At 39.7% G+C, this 15,515-nt stretch overlaps 1 protein-coding gene and 1 long non-coding RNA gene across 3 annotated transcripts; both read left to right on the forward strand.

Annotated features, from left to right (window-relative positions):
• Nucleotides 1–3,043: 3,043 nt before the first annotated feature.
• On the forward strand, nucleotides 3,044–4,928 carry LOC148802036 (uncharacterized). 2 transcript variants are annotated; one of them, XR_016082442.1, is made up of 3 exons: nucleotides 3,051–4,232; nucleotides 4,315–4,359; nucleotides 4,467–4,928. It is a non-coding gene; the product is annotated as an uncharacterized LOC148802036 (long non-coding RNA). The 2 variants fall into 2 exon arrangements; XR_016082441.1 differs by having other exon boundaries at nucleotides 3,044–4,359.
• Nucleotides 4,929–12,508: 7,580 nt separating this feature from the next.
• Nucleotides 12,509–15,272, forward strand: LOC104603376 (transmembrane 9 superfamily member 11). Its single transcript, XM_019198753.2, has 2 exons — nucleotides 12,509–12,665; nucleotides 12,900–15,272. The coding sequence occupies exon 2, from the start codon at nucleotides 12,932–12,934 to the stop codon at nucleotides 14,903–14,905; it is 1,974 nt and encodes a 657-aa protein (XP_019054298.1). The 5' UTR covers nucleotides 12,509–12,665; nucleotides 12,900–12,931; the 3' UTR covers nucleotides 14,906–15,272.
• The last annotated feature ends 243 nt before the right edge of the window (nucleotides 15,273–15,515 follow it).

The following is a 15,515-nucleotide window of genomic DNA, read 5'->3' on the forward strand; positions in this document are numbered from 1 at the left end:
CTATCGAGAGGCTAGAGCAAGGTTTAAAGTATCAATATATATCGAACTGTGAACTGTGATAGGTATTATCTTTCTTTCTTTCTTTTTTTATTGCCTTTCAGGGTTCTACAACAAATACATGGATTTATGAAGAACGACCATATTTAACAGTTACTCACTTCTCAATTTCCCCCTGTAACTGAGACTTCGGATGAATGAAATTGACCTATTCCAAAAAAAAAAAAATCACACCACAATTTCTGCATATCACATATATCAATACTTTCAACCATTGTCAGCTTTTAGGTTGAATTGAACGGTTTCTTGACGGAATGAGATAAGGGCACATCCATATCTGGTTCAATTATAAATAGATCGAGTTCAAATGACTCCTAACTGAATCAAATTTGAATTCAGACAAACAGATACTGTTTACAACCTTAAATCTAGTAGGTTGGAGTTGCAGTAACTGGTGTCTCTGTGTTGGCACCTTGCCTATAATCCAATGGCTTGATGGTGCAATAGATTTTCTGACTAGGCCTTGTTTGTGGAAGGAGCCCTACCTATTTGGATTCAAAAGATCAATGGAGGAAATAAGTACATTTCGCAAAAGGGAGAGAAGAGAAGAGTTGATCTTGGACCCAACCCAAAGTTTTAGGATTGGGGGCTCGGTTGGCTTAGGATTGACCCCAACTACATAAACCTGTCCAACTTGCACACGAAAGGGACCAAGGAAGGATCATATATGAAAGTAACCTTACGGGTCGAAGCACATCTACAAAACTGTGTTGAAGCTCCACGGTGCACGTTGGAATGCCCCTTCTTTGCTGGAATTCCTGAGCTCTCCAGATAGACAAGTTTTGGAGATATCTCAGTGCTGAAAATTTTGCCTTCAACCCAAATCCCAACTGACCCACTGTAATTCCCATCTTTAGCCTGAGAAAACCCACCAAAGTTTCATTTCTCTCTCCTCCATGTCGGTGGTAACTTGCAAATAAGGTATGCTGCTGTTCGGTAGAATTCTAAGTCTTTTCAGTCTCCTCTTCATGCATGTGCTTCTGGAAGAATCTATCTTTTTATTGAAAGTCGAAGCCCACGTGCATTCCAGCTGAAGAGTCTTTGAAAAGGCTTCGTTTTGAATTTAACAACCATGTTTGCTTGTTGTGAAATTATCGGTTAAAAGTCTACAGAGAGACTTTTGCTAACAGTTTAAGCTTTTAGATTGAATTGTTTCTTGATGTGGTATCAAAGCGTGTTTGATCAAATGTATAATCTTCATCGCCCCCAATTTAGTTAAATTAAATTTCATTACAAGGTATGGGTGGACCTGCACTTGTCCACACTTAAATTCAATAGACTTTTGGGTGGGCGAGGGTGCATGTTAGAGGACAAAAACATATTGAGAGACCTCACTTAACAACTTAAACTTTTAAGTCGAACTGTTCCTTGATAAAATATATAGCTATCAATTATAATTGGTTATGGTCTGATTTGGAATGGCTTCTACAAGTTTACTTGTGGGTTGGGACTGGGTGTTTGGGTCTATCCTAAATTGGATCAGACCCCACTGTTTTTGGGGTGTAAAATCATGGTTTTAAAACCATTTGATGGTCCAACTGTTTGGCCCGGAAATAGGCAAGGGTACCAGTTTCTTTTCAGCCCTAAACCGTTGAATTGGTCAATGAATCATTGATCCAAATGGTTTGATTGCTGAACCGTTTAACCCAGAGAATGGTTCATTGTTTAATAGAAATTATTTAAAATTTTTGAAAAGTTAACAAGATAAAAAAATTGGGGGGAGAGAGAAAATAACTTAGCTTTTGAATTAGTTTTAAATTAGTGAAAATTATATCCAGAGACGGCTGTACATTTAAAATTAGGCTACAAGCTGGTTCATAAACCAACAAAACTCTAACAAACAGCTCTACATTTCAAATTATAATAATTCTTGTCATGTCATTAGAAGCTTATGTGGTTGTTGCCAACATGAGACTCTTAATTAGACATGTTCATGGGTTGGGTAGCCCGATGGGCTAGCGCAATCTAAGTTGGGGCTTGGACAAGGTTTCAGGCCCGTAGGCTCGAGCTCGGGCCTAAAATATCGGGCCCAACTTTTTTTCGGCCAGGTTCGGGCTTTCTCATAAAAGTTCGGCCTAAGCCCGAACCCAACATGATAATGTATTATATAATAAAAAACATATATAATATATTTTTTTCTTTACTTTTCTTCTCTTTTTTCAAGTAATAATGATATCTTCACACCAATTGGAGAACGGTAGAGATTGTGGGAGAAGGAGATTTTGACCAAGAGGGAGAGTGAGGGGAGAAGAGAGAGAGAGAGAGAGAGAGAGAGAGAGAGAGAGAGAGAGTTTTTCATTTGGCTACAGACCAAAGTTGAGAGAGTGGGAGAGATAGAGGGAGCGAGAGGTCGAGAAATGACTGTGAGAGTGAGAGAAAAGGGAAGGAGATCAAGAGACATAGGGAGTGGGAGAGAAACTGAAAACCTATTTTTGGTATTGGTTTTTTGTTGTGTTCAACATGGACTAAGAGTTCCATGTTAACAACAACCACATAAGGTTTTGATGACATGGCGGGGGTTTTCTATAATTTGAAATATAGAGCCAGTTGTCGGAGTTTTGCTGGTTTCTAGACCAACTGGCATCTTAATTTTAAATGTACAATCGACTTTGACAATAATTTTCCCTTTAAATTATATATTTCATTTACATTATATAAAATATTTTTTACTTATCACACTTAATTTTTGTTTGTCTATGGTACCATTTGACTTAAACCACCACCAACTAAAAATAAAAATTGTTTGATTTCTAGGTTGACATTAAATTTTGTATTACGTTTCCATAATTGATAAAATTATTTCTTATGTATAAAACTTATTTTTGTTCAATATTAGAAATGTATCCAATATTGTATTTTTTATAAATATATAACATTAGATATGTGCCCAAAATTTTCTCTATCTTTTTTTTTTTATTTTTGTGATTCTTTATATTTTTTATTATTTGACTATGACATCATTTCATCTCTAGGTAGATTTTGAATTTGGCAGTCTATTTTCATCATTAATAAAAATACTTCTTACATTTCATAGTTATTTATTTTAATTTTTGTTATTTATCTATAACATTATTTATTAATCCATTTGACCCAAAATGGTTGAATTGCTTACCCACCACCGGGAGGGAAGAAAATAGTTTTGTTTACAAATTAATTTTCAAAATATTTATTTTTATACTATTAAAATTAATATAGTAGATTTAATTACAATAATTTAATGATAAGAAAAATATATCTTAAATATAGGATTTAATAAGAGAGAATAGGAAAATATTTTTATTTCCAATTGGTTTTAAATTTTACAATCCATTTCCATCATTAATAAAAATATTTCTTATTTATCATACTTATTATTGTTTAATATGTATGTTAAAAATTATTCAAATTTTTAATTTTTTCCATTTGATCTATTTTTTAATTTTATTATTTGTGGCAACATGGATTGACCCATATGACGAAGAATGATTTAATTTCTTACCACCGCCTAGATAAAAACACTATTTTTGCTAGGTAGGTTTTAAAATATAAGATTTTATGTTATTGAAATTATTAATTTATTAAGTATAGGTTTAATTAATATAATTTAGTGATGAGAAGAAACAAAAATGACTTAAATATATGATTCAATGAACATGAATGCAAGTTAATAACTTAAATGTTGGATTTAATGAGAGAGAATTGATCAAATGCATTGGATATCTTTAAATTACATTTTTTAAATCCATTTAATATCAAGAACCGATTACGCTATTTGCCCTCATTTTTTAATCAATAAATTTAAATATAGAGGGGTAAATTTTGTCTTTAGAAAATTCCAGAAATATTCTTGAGGCTATTTGTGCTTTTTAAAATAGTATAGATTATTCATGGGAGAATTCAGATCTCAAATCTCTAGATCTGTGAGAGAGATTTGAAAGAGATCTCAAATCTATTATCGCCACCCTCACTGTCACTGCTATAGGTCACCATCGCCTGCGTGCAAGGCTAACGGGACAACCATTAGCTTGTCCCATTAGCACCAAAAATAGCCCAAAACCCTCGTTTCTACATTCCCGTCCCCTCAACCGATCCCTTGTGCTTGAACTAGCCTTCCTCTAACCCCCGTTCTTCTCCCCTCCACCCGAGCTCTCCTTCTCCGACACCAATGACCACTCCGGTGAGTTCACCTTGATTAGGTATTCTCCAACACTGATACTTTGTTTTTTCATTTCAAATAAGCTAAACCCTGTTCTTTGATATTTTGTTTTCTCATTTCAGATAAGAAAAACCACCGGCTATCATCTGGCCATTTCACTACCACAGGCACCTCCATCTCTCATATCATCACTCTTTCACACATTTTTCTTTTTTTTCTTTTCTGATATTTTGTTTTTTTTTTTTTTTTTTTTTTTTTTTTTATTTCAAATTAGTGAAAACACGGGCAAAGTGATTTTTCTTGGACACCGGCGATCATCCATCCATCCTTTCTCTTAAGTCTTACCTATATTGGATTCCCCCAGTCATCTATGGACAAGAAAACATGCATTGTATTTCAACTTTCAACATGGTTATTGGCAAGAAATGCGGAAGAAGGATTAACATTTGGCATCTTTTTGTTTAGAATGGACGACATTTGTCATCTTTCAATCGTCACTCTATTGCCATGGAATTTGCTTTAAACCTCCTCAATTTAGGTTTTATTCTGTATTCGTGTCCTCCTTTGTTTGAAATTAGTGGATGGAACTTGAAAGATTAGTTTGGCAAGAAACACATAAGAAGGAAATGGAGGTTTTATTTTTCTCCTTTTTTTCCGTTCTTTTATTTTGATTCGAAGGTTGAGTTGAGATTTAGCTTCATTTTTCATTGAATGAAATCCTTCTCTTATTGCTTCACTCTCGTATTGTTGTTTACAGTGTGTTGTATATGCTCATTTATAAAAGCCAATCTTTTATCTTCTATTTTTTGGTGTTGCCTAAGGTTTTCGTTGGATTTTCTGACCATCCTTCAAAAAATGGAGATTTTTTGTAGTTTATAACAGGCTATCTCATTTAGATCTCTGCAGATTTCTGTCCTATAGTGGATGGAACTTTGTATTTTATTGACATGCATGGGCATTTGATTCATGTGCCTCAATTGCTAATGCTCATCTTTGTATTTGGCCATCTGGGTAACAAGCCTCCCTATTTGAACCGACTTTTCTAGTAATGGATGCCATTGCCTCTGCTAATCAACTTTTCTGGTAACAAGCATCCTCTTGAGTTCTAGCAATATTGTGGAAAATCCTCCTGAGACTGAAATTATTAGAAGAAGATTCTATTATCTGTTACTTCATTGGAAGATCGCTAGTGACAGTGAAATGGCTGGATGATCGCCAGTGCCAGAGAAAAAAGCACTGTTGAGATGGAGAGTACCTGTGACAGTGAAATGGTCGGATGATCGCCAGTGGTCGTTGTAGATGGCCAGTGGTTTCTCTGATCTGAAATGAGAAAACAAAACATCAAAGAACAGAGGTTTAGCTGATTTGAAATGAAAAAAAAAAAAATATGAATGTTGGAGAATACCTAGTCAAGGTGAATTCACCGGAGCGGTCGCCAGTGCCGGAGAAGGAGAGCTCGGGTGGAGGGGAGAAGAACAGGGGTCAGGGGATGACCAGTTCAAGCAGAGGTATTGGTTGAGGGGGTGGGAATGTAGAAATGAGGGTTTGGGCTAGTTTTGGGGCTAACGGGACAAGTTAACGGCTGTCCCGTTAACCCCGCACGCGGGAAGCATTCCTGCATGCGAATGAACATGTGGCAGATGCTCGGTGTGTGGGGCGCAGATTTGAACTCCTTCCTTTCTCTCATTGACAGTCCCAGCCCCTTCTCATAAGTATTTATATCTATTTTATCCTAATATTTTATTCCAAAAATAAAATGTGATTTGCATGTTATGCTTTAAATGTTTAACATTTGAACCATTCTACCTGAATGGTCGAACCTCTAACCTAAAAACCAGTGGCTAAAGCAATTCCATTTCTAAATCAGTTTTGGATAAACCATCAGACCCAACAACCTATAGACGGTTAGCCACTAGAACGGAATCTACTCCTCACACTTGGGCGCCTCACATGCACATCCACCATGCATTGGGAACATCTCCCCTGAAAAATAACTTACAAGTACGAGAGATGTTCCCAATGCATAGTAGGATGTGCGAGTGAGGTGCCTTATGTGAGGAGTAGATCCGGTCTCTTAGCCACTTTATTCGTTCACAGTTGGCATGACTGAATATGGGTGGAAATGCAGGAAATCTAGACACATAGTGGTGAAAAAAACGAAAAACTGAACCGACCGAAAAATCGACCAAAACCGAACCGAAAAATCGGTTAACCGAACTGGTCAGTTCAGTTTCGATTCAATATTTTCAAAAAACTAACAGTTTCAGTTCGGTTTCGGTTAATCATTTAAAAAAACCGATGGTTAACCGAACAGACCGATATATATATATATATATATATATTTATTATATATAATTTTTACATCTAATAAACACATTTAAAGTTTTAAACTATTGAATTGACTACTAATAGTCTGAGACTTTCTGGCTGCCAGACTGGCGAACAGCCTGTTTGACAGTCTGAGTCGTCTAACTCTGACACTCGCCGCATACGCATAGGATCCCTATTCCCTATTTCCTTCATCCCTTTCTTTCCTCCTCTCTCTCTTGGACTCTCACTCCCTCATACTCCCTCTCTCTCAGTCTCTTTCTGAGCTCTCTCTCTCTCTCTCTCTCTCTCTCTCTCTCTCTCTCTCTCTCTCTCTCTCTCTCTCGCCTCTTAGACACCAGAGGCTTGGCTGCGGGTTATAGGCTTTACTGCATCTTGGCGACACCGGCAAAGTGGCATCCCAGTTCTCTTCAACTGTTTTCCTTTTTTTTTTTAATTTTAAGGGCATAAAAAAACTGAAAAACCAAATCGTGGTTAACCGGTGGACTGATTGCATCGGTTCAGTTAAATGTAAAAATCGAACATACTGGTTCGGTCCAAAAATTTACCCCACGGTTCGGTTGGGCACCCCTAGTGGAAACAGGAAAGAGAATATTTTTTGAAAGTGAGCAATGATGGATGTGCGGTTCCGTTTTGAAAATATGGATGTGTGTGAATTGGTGAACGTGCCCAGCCCAAAAACACTCTTAACAACATACGCCATCGGCCCCAAATGGCCAAAGTTATCCCTTGAAAATGTTTGGTTAAGTCTTCATCAATTTTATGATTATCGTGGGATGTTATCATTGCTTCCATAGTCTGATGCTATACAGCCATTGCGTCCTGCTAATATGAGTTACCTCAATACGGGAGATGCCATAAGACTAGTCACATGCATTGGTGTCACGGGGGTAGTCTTATAGCGGAAGAAACCCGTGTGGTGTCCAGGCCAAGGCATGCCAGGACAAGCCTTTTGTATGCTTAGGGCTAGGAGTTGCCTGATGAGATGGCTCCACCAAGTTCAGTAGCACTGGATCATGACCTCAATTTGCATGGCCGGGGTATCTTTTGGCTCCTTTCGGTCCATGGGAGGCGTCACTTACGTGCTAAAGGGGGACGCTCATGATGAGAGGCGACTGGGCGCTGATGAGAGGGGCTCCTATATGTCGATGATGCTAGGCACTTGTTGTGCCAATGATGATAGGCAACCACTAGGCCGGAACACACCTGTACGCTATGGGCAACGAGATATCTCATTCAGCTTAGGCAAGGGGTTGGTGTGGTGAGCATGTGTGCGCCAAGCCTCCCTTGAGTGTCGGTGGAGCAGTGCCGGTCCATGCACTGTCCCCATGAGCATGTGTGTGCCCATGAGGAACCCTAGTAGCCATGCTAGCCATTAACTAGGGCCGCCTCGCAAGGGATGTTGGTCTAAGAGTGCCAAGGTCAAGCAGCCAAGGGGGTCGACCACCCCTCCTCAAAGAATACGTTAAGCTTTTGGAGGTCTGCCTGAAGATGACATCAATTCTCCCAATAATCTTACGGGTGAAAATGACGATGGTGTCTGATGGTGCGCAATCCGACCGATCCTAGCTGTCAACGATCTTGCCTCTGATTAGAGCAACAGGGGGGCCTGAAACGAAGAAGGTGGGGAATCTCCGGGGAGGAACCCAGCGAGATCACTTCGAAGCTCAAGTTAGTATTCTCTCAAAGGCAAGATAAAACCAGATGGCGCAAAGTTCACATACCTTGTTCTTGGGGGGTAGGGAGCCTTTTATAACCACCTCGTGCACTCACTTCTAAGCTTCTGTCAGGTCGGGTATGATTACCTCTGGGCTCCTGCCAGTTCGGGTGTCATCCCCTCTGCTGGACAGAACCGCCACTGCTCTCTTTGTCAGAGCCGTCTTTGCGACTGGCGATGACGGTGGCAGGTGGCCGTTGAAGTGTGGCTGTCAAGCGTCAGATCCCAAGTCAGTCAGGTGCGCCGCCCTTGGATACGGACCTCCTCGGTGTCAGGTATGGTACGTTTGTTCAGTTCGGCGTCCTGGAGGCGAAGTGTTGGAGTGGTGAGCGAGGTGAAGTCTTGAGTTCGGATAGGGGAGTGTCCCGAACTACCATGAGGCGGGCCAGTTCGGGTCATTGCCTTGTGTGAGGCTCGGGGCCTAAGGGAGAGTTCGGGCTCCTTGTAGGGAGTTCGGGCTCCTAGTAGGGAGTTCGGGCTCCTAGTAGGGAGTTCGGACTACTGGTTCCTCCCTTCGGTGCTCGCGCCTTGGGCGCGCTGTTGTGCCGAGCTATTCGCCTTTGCCACGTGTTGAGTGATTACGAGGTCGGGCCAAATCTTCCTTCATCAGTGTCCTTTAACGTAAGCCCGCCAAGCGTAGGCAAAGCTAAGCCTGTGTCAGACCGTGACACTGGGTCAATTGACACAAAACCGACCTTTAATGATAGGGGTATCTTATGGGTTGGTTTGTTTCGGTTGCAAGTAATTTGGTTAACCCAATTGATTTAATTGGGTTGGGCCAATGAAAATAGATTAATTCGGGTTATATTGGTTTTAATCAATTTATCGGTTCAATTATTCGGTTCAAAGGACAACCCAGAACTAATTTGTTAAACTAAGAAACGTGGTTTGGTTGGATAAAAGATTTAAAACAACAAATTTAATTAACAATTGTTGCAATATTATGATTAAAAGAATATAATTTTAAAAATATCAATTTAAAATATAAAATATTAGCATAAATCATAACCAAATCTGGTCGTTTTTTTATCGATTTACACGACCAAACCGAAACTAACTCCGACCTCTCAGTTTAGTATAATGCATGAACCGAAACTGATCACCGAATAAATTAAAAAAATTAAGAACTGATCAAATCGAATTGGTCGATTTGATCAGTCTTATAAACATCCCTACTAAATGAAAAAACTGCCTTCAAGCAGCAAATAGTCGGATTAAGTACTGATGCAACCATCGTTCTGCACACAAGCGAAAGACAAGGAAACTGTGGATGACTGGATGTGGCCATCTGGTCCGATCCATGGGCTCAGTTGGTCTGGAGTTACTTAGAGTGTGTTAAGACAGAGATACCCTTCTCTTTATTAGAAACTCCCAAGATCTCTAAAAAACTGGCCTAATCGCTTTCATTGTCAAAAATCAAAATCACGTGGGTTGTACTTGTAATTATGAAGTGCTTCCTGAAGAAATTGCTTAGTATAAATGGATTATGCTGCTAGGAGCATATTAGTCTTCTCACATCTCAAAGAATGAATGAGGAAGGGGTTTGGTGTATTTTCACAAAAAGCTTAAATCCTTCAAGTTCAAGCTGTATGAATATGATGTGAGCTTTCTTTAGGTAGTCGTTGGTGGAATCTCTTTATCGGAGTCAGTGAAGTGAAGCTACGTACGTTTTTACCTTCCAACTGAAAGGTCTTTGGACTTGGACAGGCTTCATGGGGAAGTGATGAAATTGAACCCACTGGCATCTCTCTCGTTGTTGGCCTGTGTTTATACGATGCCAATTCAATGGTTTGGATAGGCGATCACAAGATCAGCAGGTATTCTAGATGTATGGTTCATATTCGTTGTAGGATCTGCCTATGATCATGCATCGTGTGGTCAAGATTATAGAGGATAGCATACCAAACTGCCACCTGATTCTCATTAGGGTATAATAAGTTCATCCAAAAACAACAAAAAATGCTTGAATACCATACCAGCCTTTCTGTATCATAGTTGGACTCAAATCTCTTCTAATATTTATGCCCTTCCACTTTGGTGAACCACACAAAGCCACACTAAAAAAGATCAAAAAAAGGTAGAGAAAGAGAGAAAACAGTCAAAACAGGGTTGTTTGTTTAAAATTCCATGAAGTAATAATAGAACAAGGAAATACAACAAAAGCCAGCTAAAGACCTGGTTTGGGGGAGTGAGGCACGACTCGAATCGCTTCAGAGATAGCCTATAGCCTTGGTTCTCCCAGCTAAAGCCAATGACGACTGTAGACATATTTGTTGATCATTACAGAGACGTGGACATCTCCGTTGTCACTGGTATTGGTCTCGCTCTTACTCGCTGTGGGTTCTATGTAAAATTTGATTTTTCTTTTTCTATTTCAAAGTCTTATTGTGAACTACTGGATTGGTTCAAAGTTAGTACATTGGATTTGGTGGGTCTACTGCTTTTTCCTTGAAAGAAAAATGTTTTAAACTAGGAGCTTATGGGAACTGGGATTGCATATTTGTTTCTTTCTCCTATTTCGCCTTTTTCCTCATCTCGACATTTGCTAAATTTAATCTACTTTTGTCATGCATAAATTATCTGAAGATATTTTTCTTCTCACTTTGGTTCTATCTGCTTTGCTTCTTGCATTTGCATGCTTGCCTTTTTTTACCAGACAAGTTTTTTTTCTTCTTTAATTTTCTTCATTTTGTTTGAAAGCTCGATCAAATAGAAACATCTTCAACCTTGTCTGGTTTTATTTTTATTATTCTAATGAAGAAGAAGAATAAGGAGCCTGAGTTGAAGTTTCTGATCCGCGAATGCCCTCTAGACTTCGAGGTCTTTAGGTTGAGGAGCATTAAAATGCTTCTTCTATTAATAGTGTTAATGTTGTGTAATGTGTATGACCTTAATTTTTCTGACTTGATTGTTCCAATATTAACCGCTGAGCTTGAATCAACTGCGCCCATCCATCGTCACAGTAAATCCTTGTGGCCGTCCATTGAAACAAGGACATGTTCAGTAGCGAGCCAAGCTCTTTCCTCCGATCACCGGTGATAATTGTTGGTCATCGCTGATTCGAGAGGGAGAAAGAGAGAGAGAGAGAGAGGAATGAGTTTGGCGAGAGAGGAAAGGGAAAACGAAATATTATAGGTTTTCATATGGAGTTCGAATGGAGCCTAACGGCCTTGATGCCTTGATGGGCAACGATGTTTACTATCCCACACACCTTAAATAGCCGCACGAAGCAAAGGACGCGTGGCATGTCGTCCTGCTGCGCGAATGGTGCGAATACAAAGCCTGCCCTGATAGAAGCCGGATTGGTTTGTAAGGTACTTCAAAAATTCTTTTCCTATAGCCCAAACAAGCCCTATTTTGAAGTTTTTCTTACATAAAATCTCCCATTTAGCTGCAAGTAGAACAAAAATATGAATGATTTTGTGGAAAAACGATATTCAGTGAGAAACTTGAAAGCTAATTTGTATGGTGGAAACTTGAAAAACAAACTTAGATGGTTGAAACTTGAAAGCTAATTTATATATATCAGGGCTAGATTTTAATCAAGAAATCTAGCCTTGATTTTCAGAAAATGAGTTATGGGTGATTAGAAGGAATGTCATTCTCATATAACTATTATTATTATTATTATTATTATTTTTTTTGAAACCGTTTGTTTATTGATCTGGCAAAACCAATAAATTAAAATAAAATAATGTTTCTCATGCTCCTTAAAAGCTCTGTTGGTTTGGAATACAAATTTGAAACGGATGCAAATATTGCACCCGGTTCATCTTTGCATGGTTGCATTCATTTATTTGTGAATCGTGATTATGATTTGTACTTTTACTTGCTGCAAAGTTTGCATTTTTTGTTTCATTTACACTCATTAAGAGTATAAATTTTGCATCTAAAAAAGCTGATGCATTTTACACTCATTTACACCCAAAGGCGATTGACTGTTGAAATTTAAAATCCATTTTTAAAACAATTGGGCACAAATTCCCATTGAAATTTTTTATAAAAAATTATTTTACATTTTCTAATTATAAATAATTTTCCCCAAAAGATTTTTATTCCCTCACCGACACTCACTTGGAAACTGGGATCATGGTGTGTGAAGCCCCTCTTCTCTGAGTTCTCTCTCATCGGTTTCCTTCAGAGGTAATAACATGGCAAACACGAGGGCGATTTCGTCATTAAATTTATCATTTTGCAAATGAGAGAGGTCATTGTTGTCATTCCAGAAAAAGTAAAGACGTGTTAATACAGTAGTGACGAGTTTACTCGCCAAGGTAGACACTAGACAAAAGAGATAAATACGGTCTTTAGGGGGCTTCTCCCTCCATCGATCGAAACCAAAGAAGCTTCGCGGGTCTCCGTTGTTGCAGAAGCCTCTCGCAGGGAGGTTCTTCTCTCTTTGTGTGTCCGTTTCCGCATTTGTAGCAGGTCAGTTCTTCTTCCACCTCTGAAACAATTATCGTTGGCATTTTCATTTTCTTGTAGGTAAAATGATGTTAAACTTGTTATTGCTAGCTTAGAGAATTGCTTCTTGTTTGAATCTCTAGATCTACAGAGAAATTTCAGCATTTCTCTTATACATCTAGTCTAATCCAATGCCCATTTCTAAGATCCCAATGTTTTGGCTTCTATAACCCATTTTCTGATCTGGGTTCCTTGCAGATCTGGTAGAAACTCTGCGATAACTGTTAAAGATGGGCCTCTCCCATCAATTTTCGATCTGGGTTCTGTTTTCCCTCTTGGTGCTTCAATCTGGAGATGGGTTTTATCTTCCGGGTAGCTACCCTCACAAATACCAGGTCGGCGATCTATTGTCGGTGAAGGTGAATTCTCTCACTTCCATCGACACTGAGATGCCCTTCAGCTATTACAGTCTTCCCTTTTGTAAGCCTCCAGGTGGTGTCAAGGATAGTGCCGAGAACTTGGGTGAACTCCTCATGGGTGATAGGATCGAGAATTCGCCTTACAGGTTTAAGATGTACACCAATGAATCCGAGATCTTCCTCTGTCGAACTGATCCCTTATCAGCTGATACCTTCAAGATTTTGACGAAGAGGATCGATGAGATGTATCAGGTCAATCTGATACTTGACAACCTTCCGGCCATTCGGTACACCAACAAGGAAGGTTACGTCCTCAGGTGGACTGGTTACCCTGTGGGGATCAAGGTTCAGGACCTTTACTATGTGTTCAACCATTTGAAGTTCAAGGTTCTAGTCCACAAGTATGAAGAGACCAATGTGGCTCGGGTGATGGGGACTGGGGACGCGGCTGAGATGATTCCTGCAGTCGAGAAGCCTGGATCAGAGGTTCCGGGGTACATGGTTGTTGGGTTTGAGGTTGTCCCTTGCAGCTTCCAACACAACCCAGAGGCCGTAAAGAACAAGAAGATGCATGAGAAGTACCCATCAACAATTAACTGTGATCCCACCACTGTAGCAATGGCCGTCAAGGAAGGCCAGCCGATTGTTTTCACCTATGAAGTCTTATTTGAGGAGAGTGATATCAAATGGCCATCAAGATGGGATGCCTACTTGAAGATGGAGGGTTCTAAGGTTCACTGGTTTTCGATTCTCAACTCTTTAATGGTTATCACCTTCCTTGCTGGAATCGTCCTCGTTATCTTCTTGAGGACTGTCCGGAGAGACCTTACTCGGTATGAGGAGCTTGACAAGGAGGCCCAGGCCCAGATGAATGAGGAATTGTCTGGCTGGAAGCTTGTTGTTGGAGATGTTTTCAGGGCTCCAAACAATCCAGCCCTGCTGTGTATAGTGGTAGGGGATGGGGTTCAGATTCTTGGAATGGCAGTTGTTACAATCTTGTTTGCTGCCCTAGGATTCATGTCTCCAGCTTCTCGTGGGACACTCATCACAGGAATGCTTTTCTTCTACATGATACTTGGTATTGCTGCGGGTTATGTCGCTGTTCGACTTTGGAGGACAATAGGATGTGGTGATTGTACAGGATGGGTTTCAGTTGCATGGCGTTCTGCCTGCTTCTTCCCTGGTATCGCTTTTCTGATATTGACCACTCTGAACTTCCTTCTGTGGGGTAGCCACAGCACTGGGGCAATTCCATTTTCTTTGTTCATTATCCTCCTTTTGCTATGGTTCTGCATCTCAGTTCCCCTTACCCTTGTGGGTGGGTACCTCGGAGCCAAGGCTCCTCATATTGAGTACCCAGTTCGGACCAATCAGATCCCTCGAGAAATCCCAGCTCAGAAATACCCATCTTGGCTGTTGGTTCTAGGAGCCGGAACTCTTCCATTTGGCACCCTCTTCATTGAACTTTTCTTTATAATGTCTAGCCTTTGGATGGGCCGTGTGTACTATGTTTTTGGCTTCCTGTTCATCGTTTTGATCCTTCTTGTTGTCGTCTGTGCTGAAGTGTCTCTGGTCCTTACTTACATGCACCTCTGTGTGGAGGACTGGAAATGGTGGTGGAAGTCCTTCTTTGCCTCGGGTTCAGTTGCCATCTACATCTTCCTATACTCGGTAAATTACCTTATATTTGATCTCAAGAGTCTGAGTGGCCCTGTATCTGCCACTCTTTACCTGGGGTACTCTCTTTTCATGGTTCTGGCAATTATGCTTGCAACTGGCACAGTTGGGTTCCTTTCATCTTTCTGGTTTGTTCATTATTTGTTCTCTTCAGTAAAATTAGATTAAACCTCCCCACCATGAGAAACATTCTTTTCAGAGCAATGGTGGAGATACAGAGATGTGAACAGTCAAGAATCCTGGTCATGCCCACATGAATTTTGTATTCTTTTTCTATCTTGGATTCATTGTGTTGTTCAGGAACTTGGTAAAGGTAATAATAACCTCATCCAGTTTCGCTTGAATTCTTTATTAGATAATTGCTGCATAACACCGTCTTACTTGCATTTGGAGGAATAGTAGTGGCAGTTATTGGTACGAGAGCATATTTTTTTTTCCTTTTTGTTTTCTCTTATTGGTTATTGAGAAGAAAAGCTTATGTAAGAATGCAGAATTTCATGATCTATTTTATTGATTATGATGTAGAGTTGCCTTCTGATTTTGTGTCTTTGAGAAGTCTATGATGGCCACCCATTTCCTGAGAATGTTTGGAAGTTTAGCCTCTTTTGAACATGATTGGCTCCTCCAGATACATGATATCTAGGTCCTAAGAGAGGCTGTCATGTTTCCATTTCTTCAATACCACACATTGTTTGCAGGAGATTTTGTGGCAATGTAGTGTAGGATGATTATGGTGATTGCTTCATCATTCTAATCTATCAATCCCCACACAAAGCAA

This window comes from Nelumbo nucifera, chromosome 2, assembly GCF_055504915.1.
Source record: "Nelumbo nucifera cultivar China Antique chromosome 2, China Antique-T2T, whole genome shotgun sequence".
In the NCBI taxonomy this organism is placed as follows: domain Eukaryota; kingdom Viridiplantae; phylum Streptophyta; class Magnoliopsida; order Proteales; family Nelumbonaceae; genus Nelumbo; species Nelumbo nucifera.

Bases quoted from the DNA above. Each gene is read 5' to 3' on its own strand.
- LOC104603376 (XM_019198753.2), top strand. From the start codon at position 12,932: ATGGGCCTCTCCCATCAATTTTCGATCTGGGTTCTGTTTTCCCTCTTG.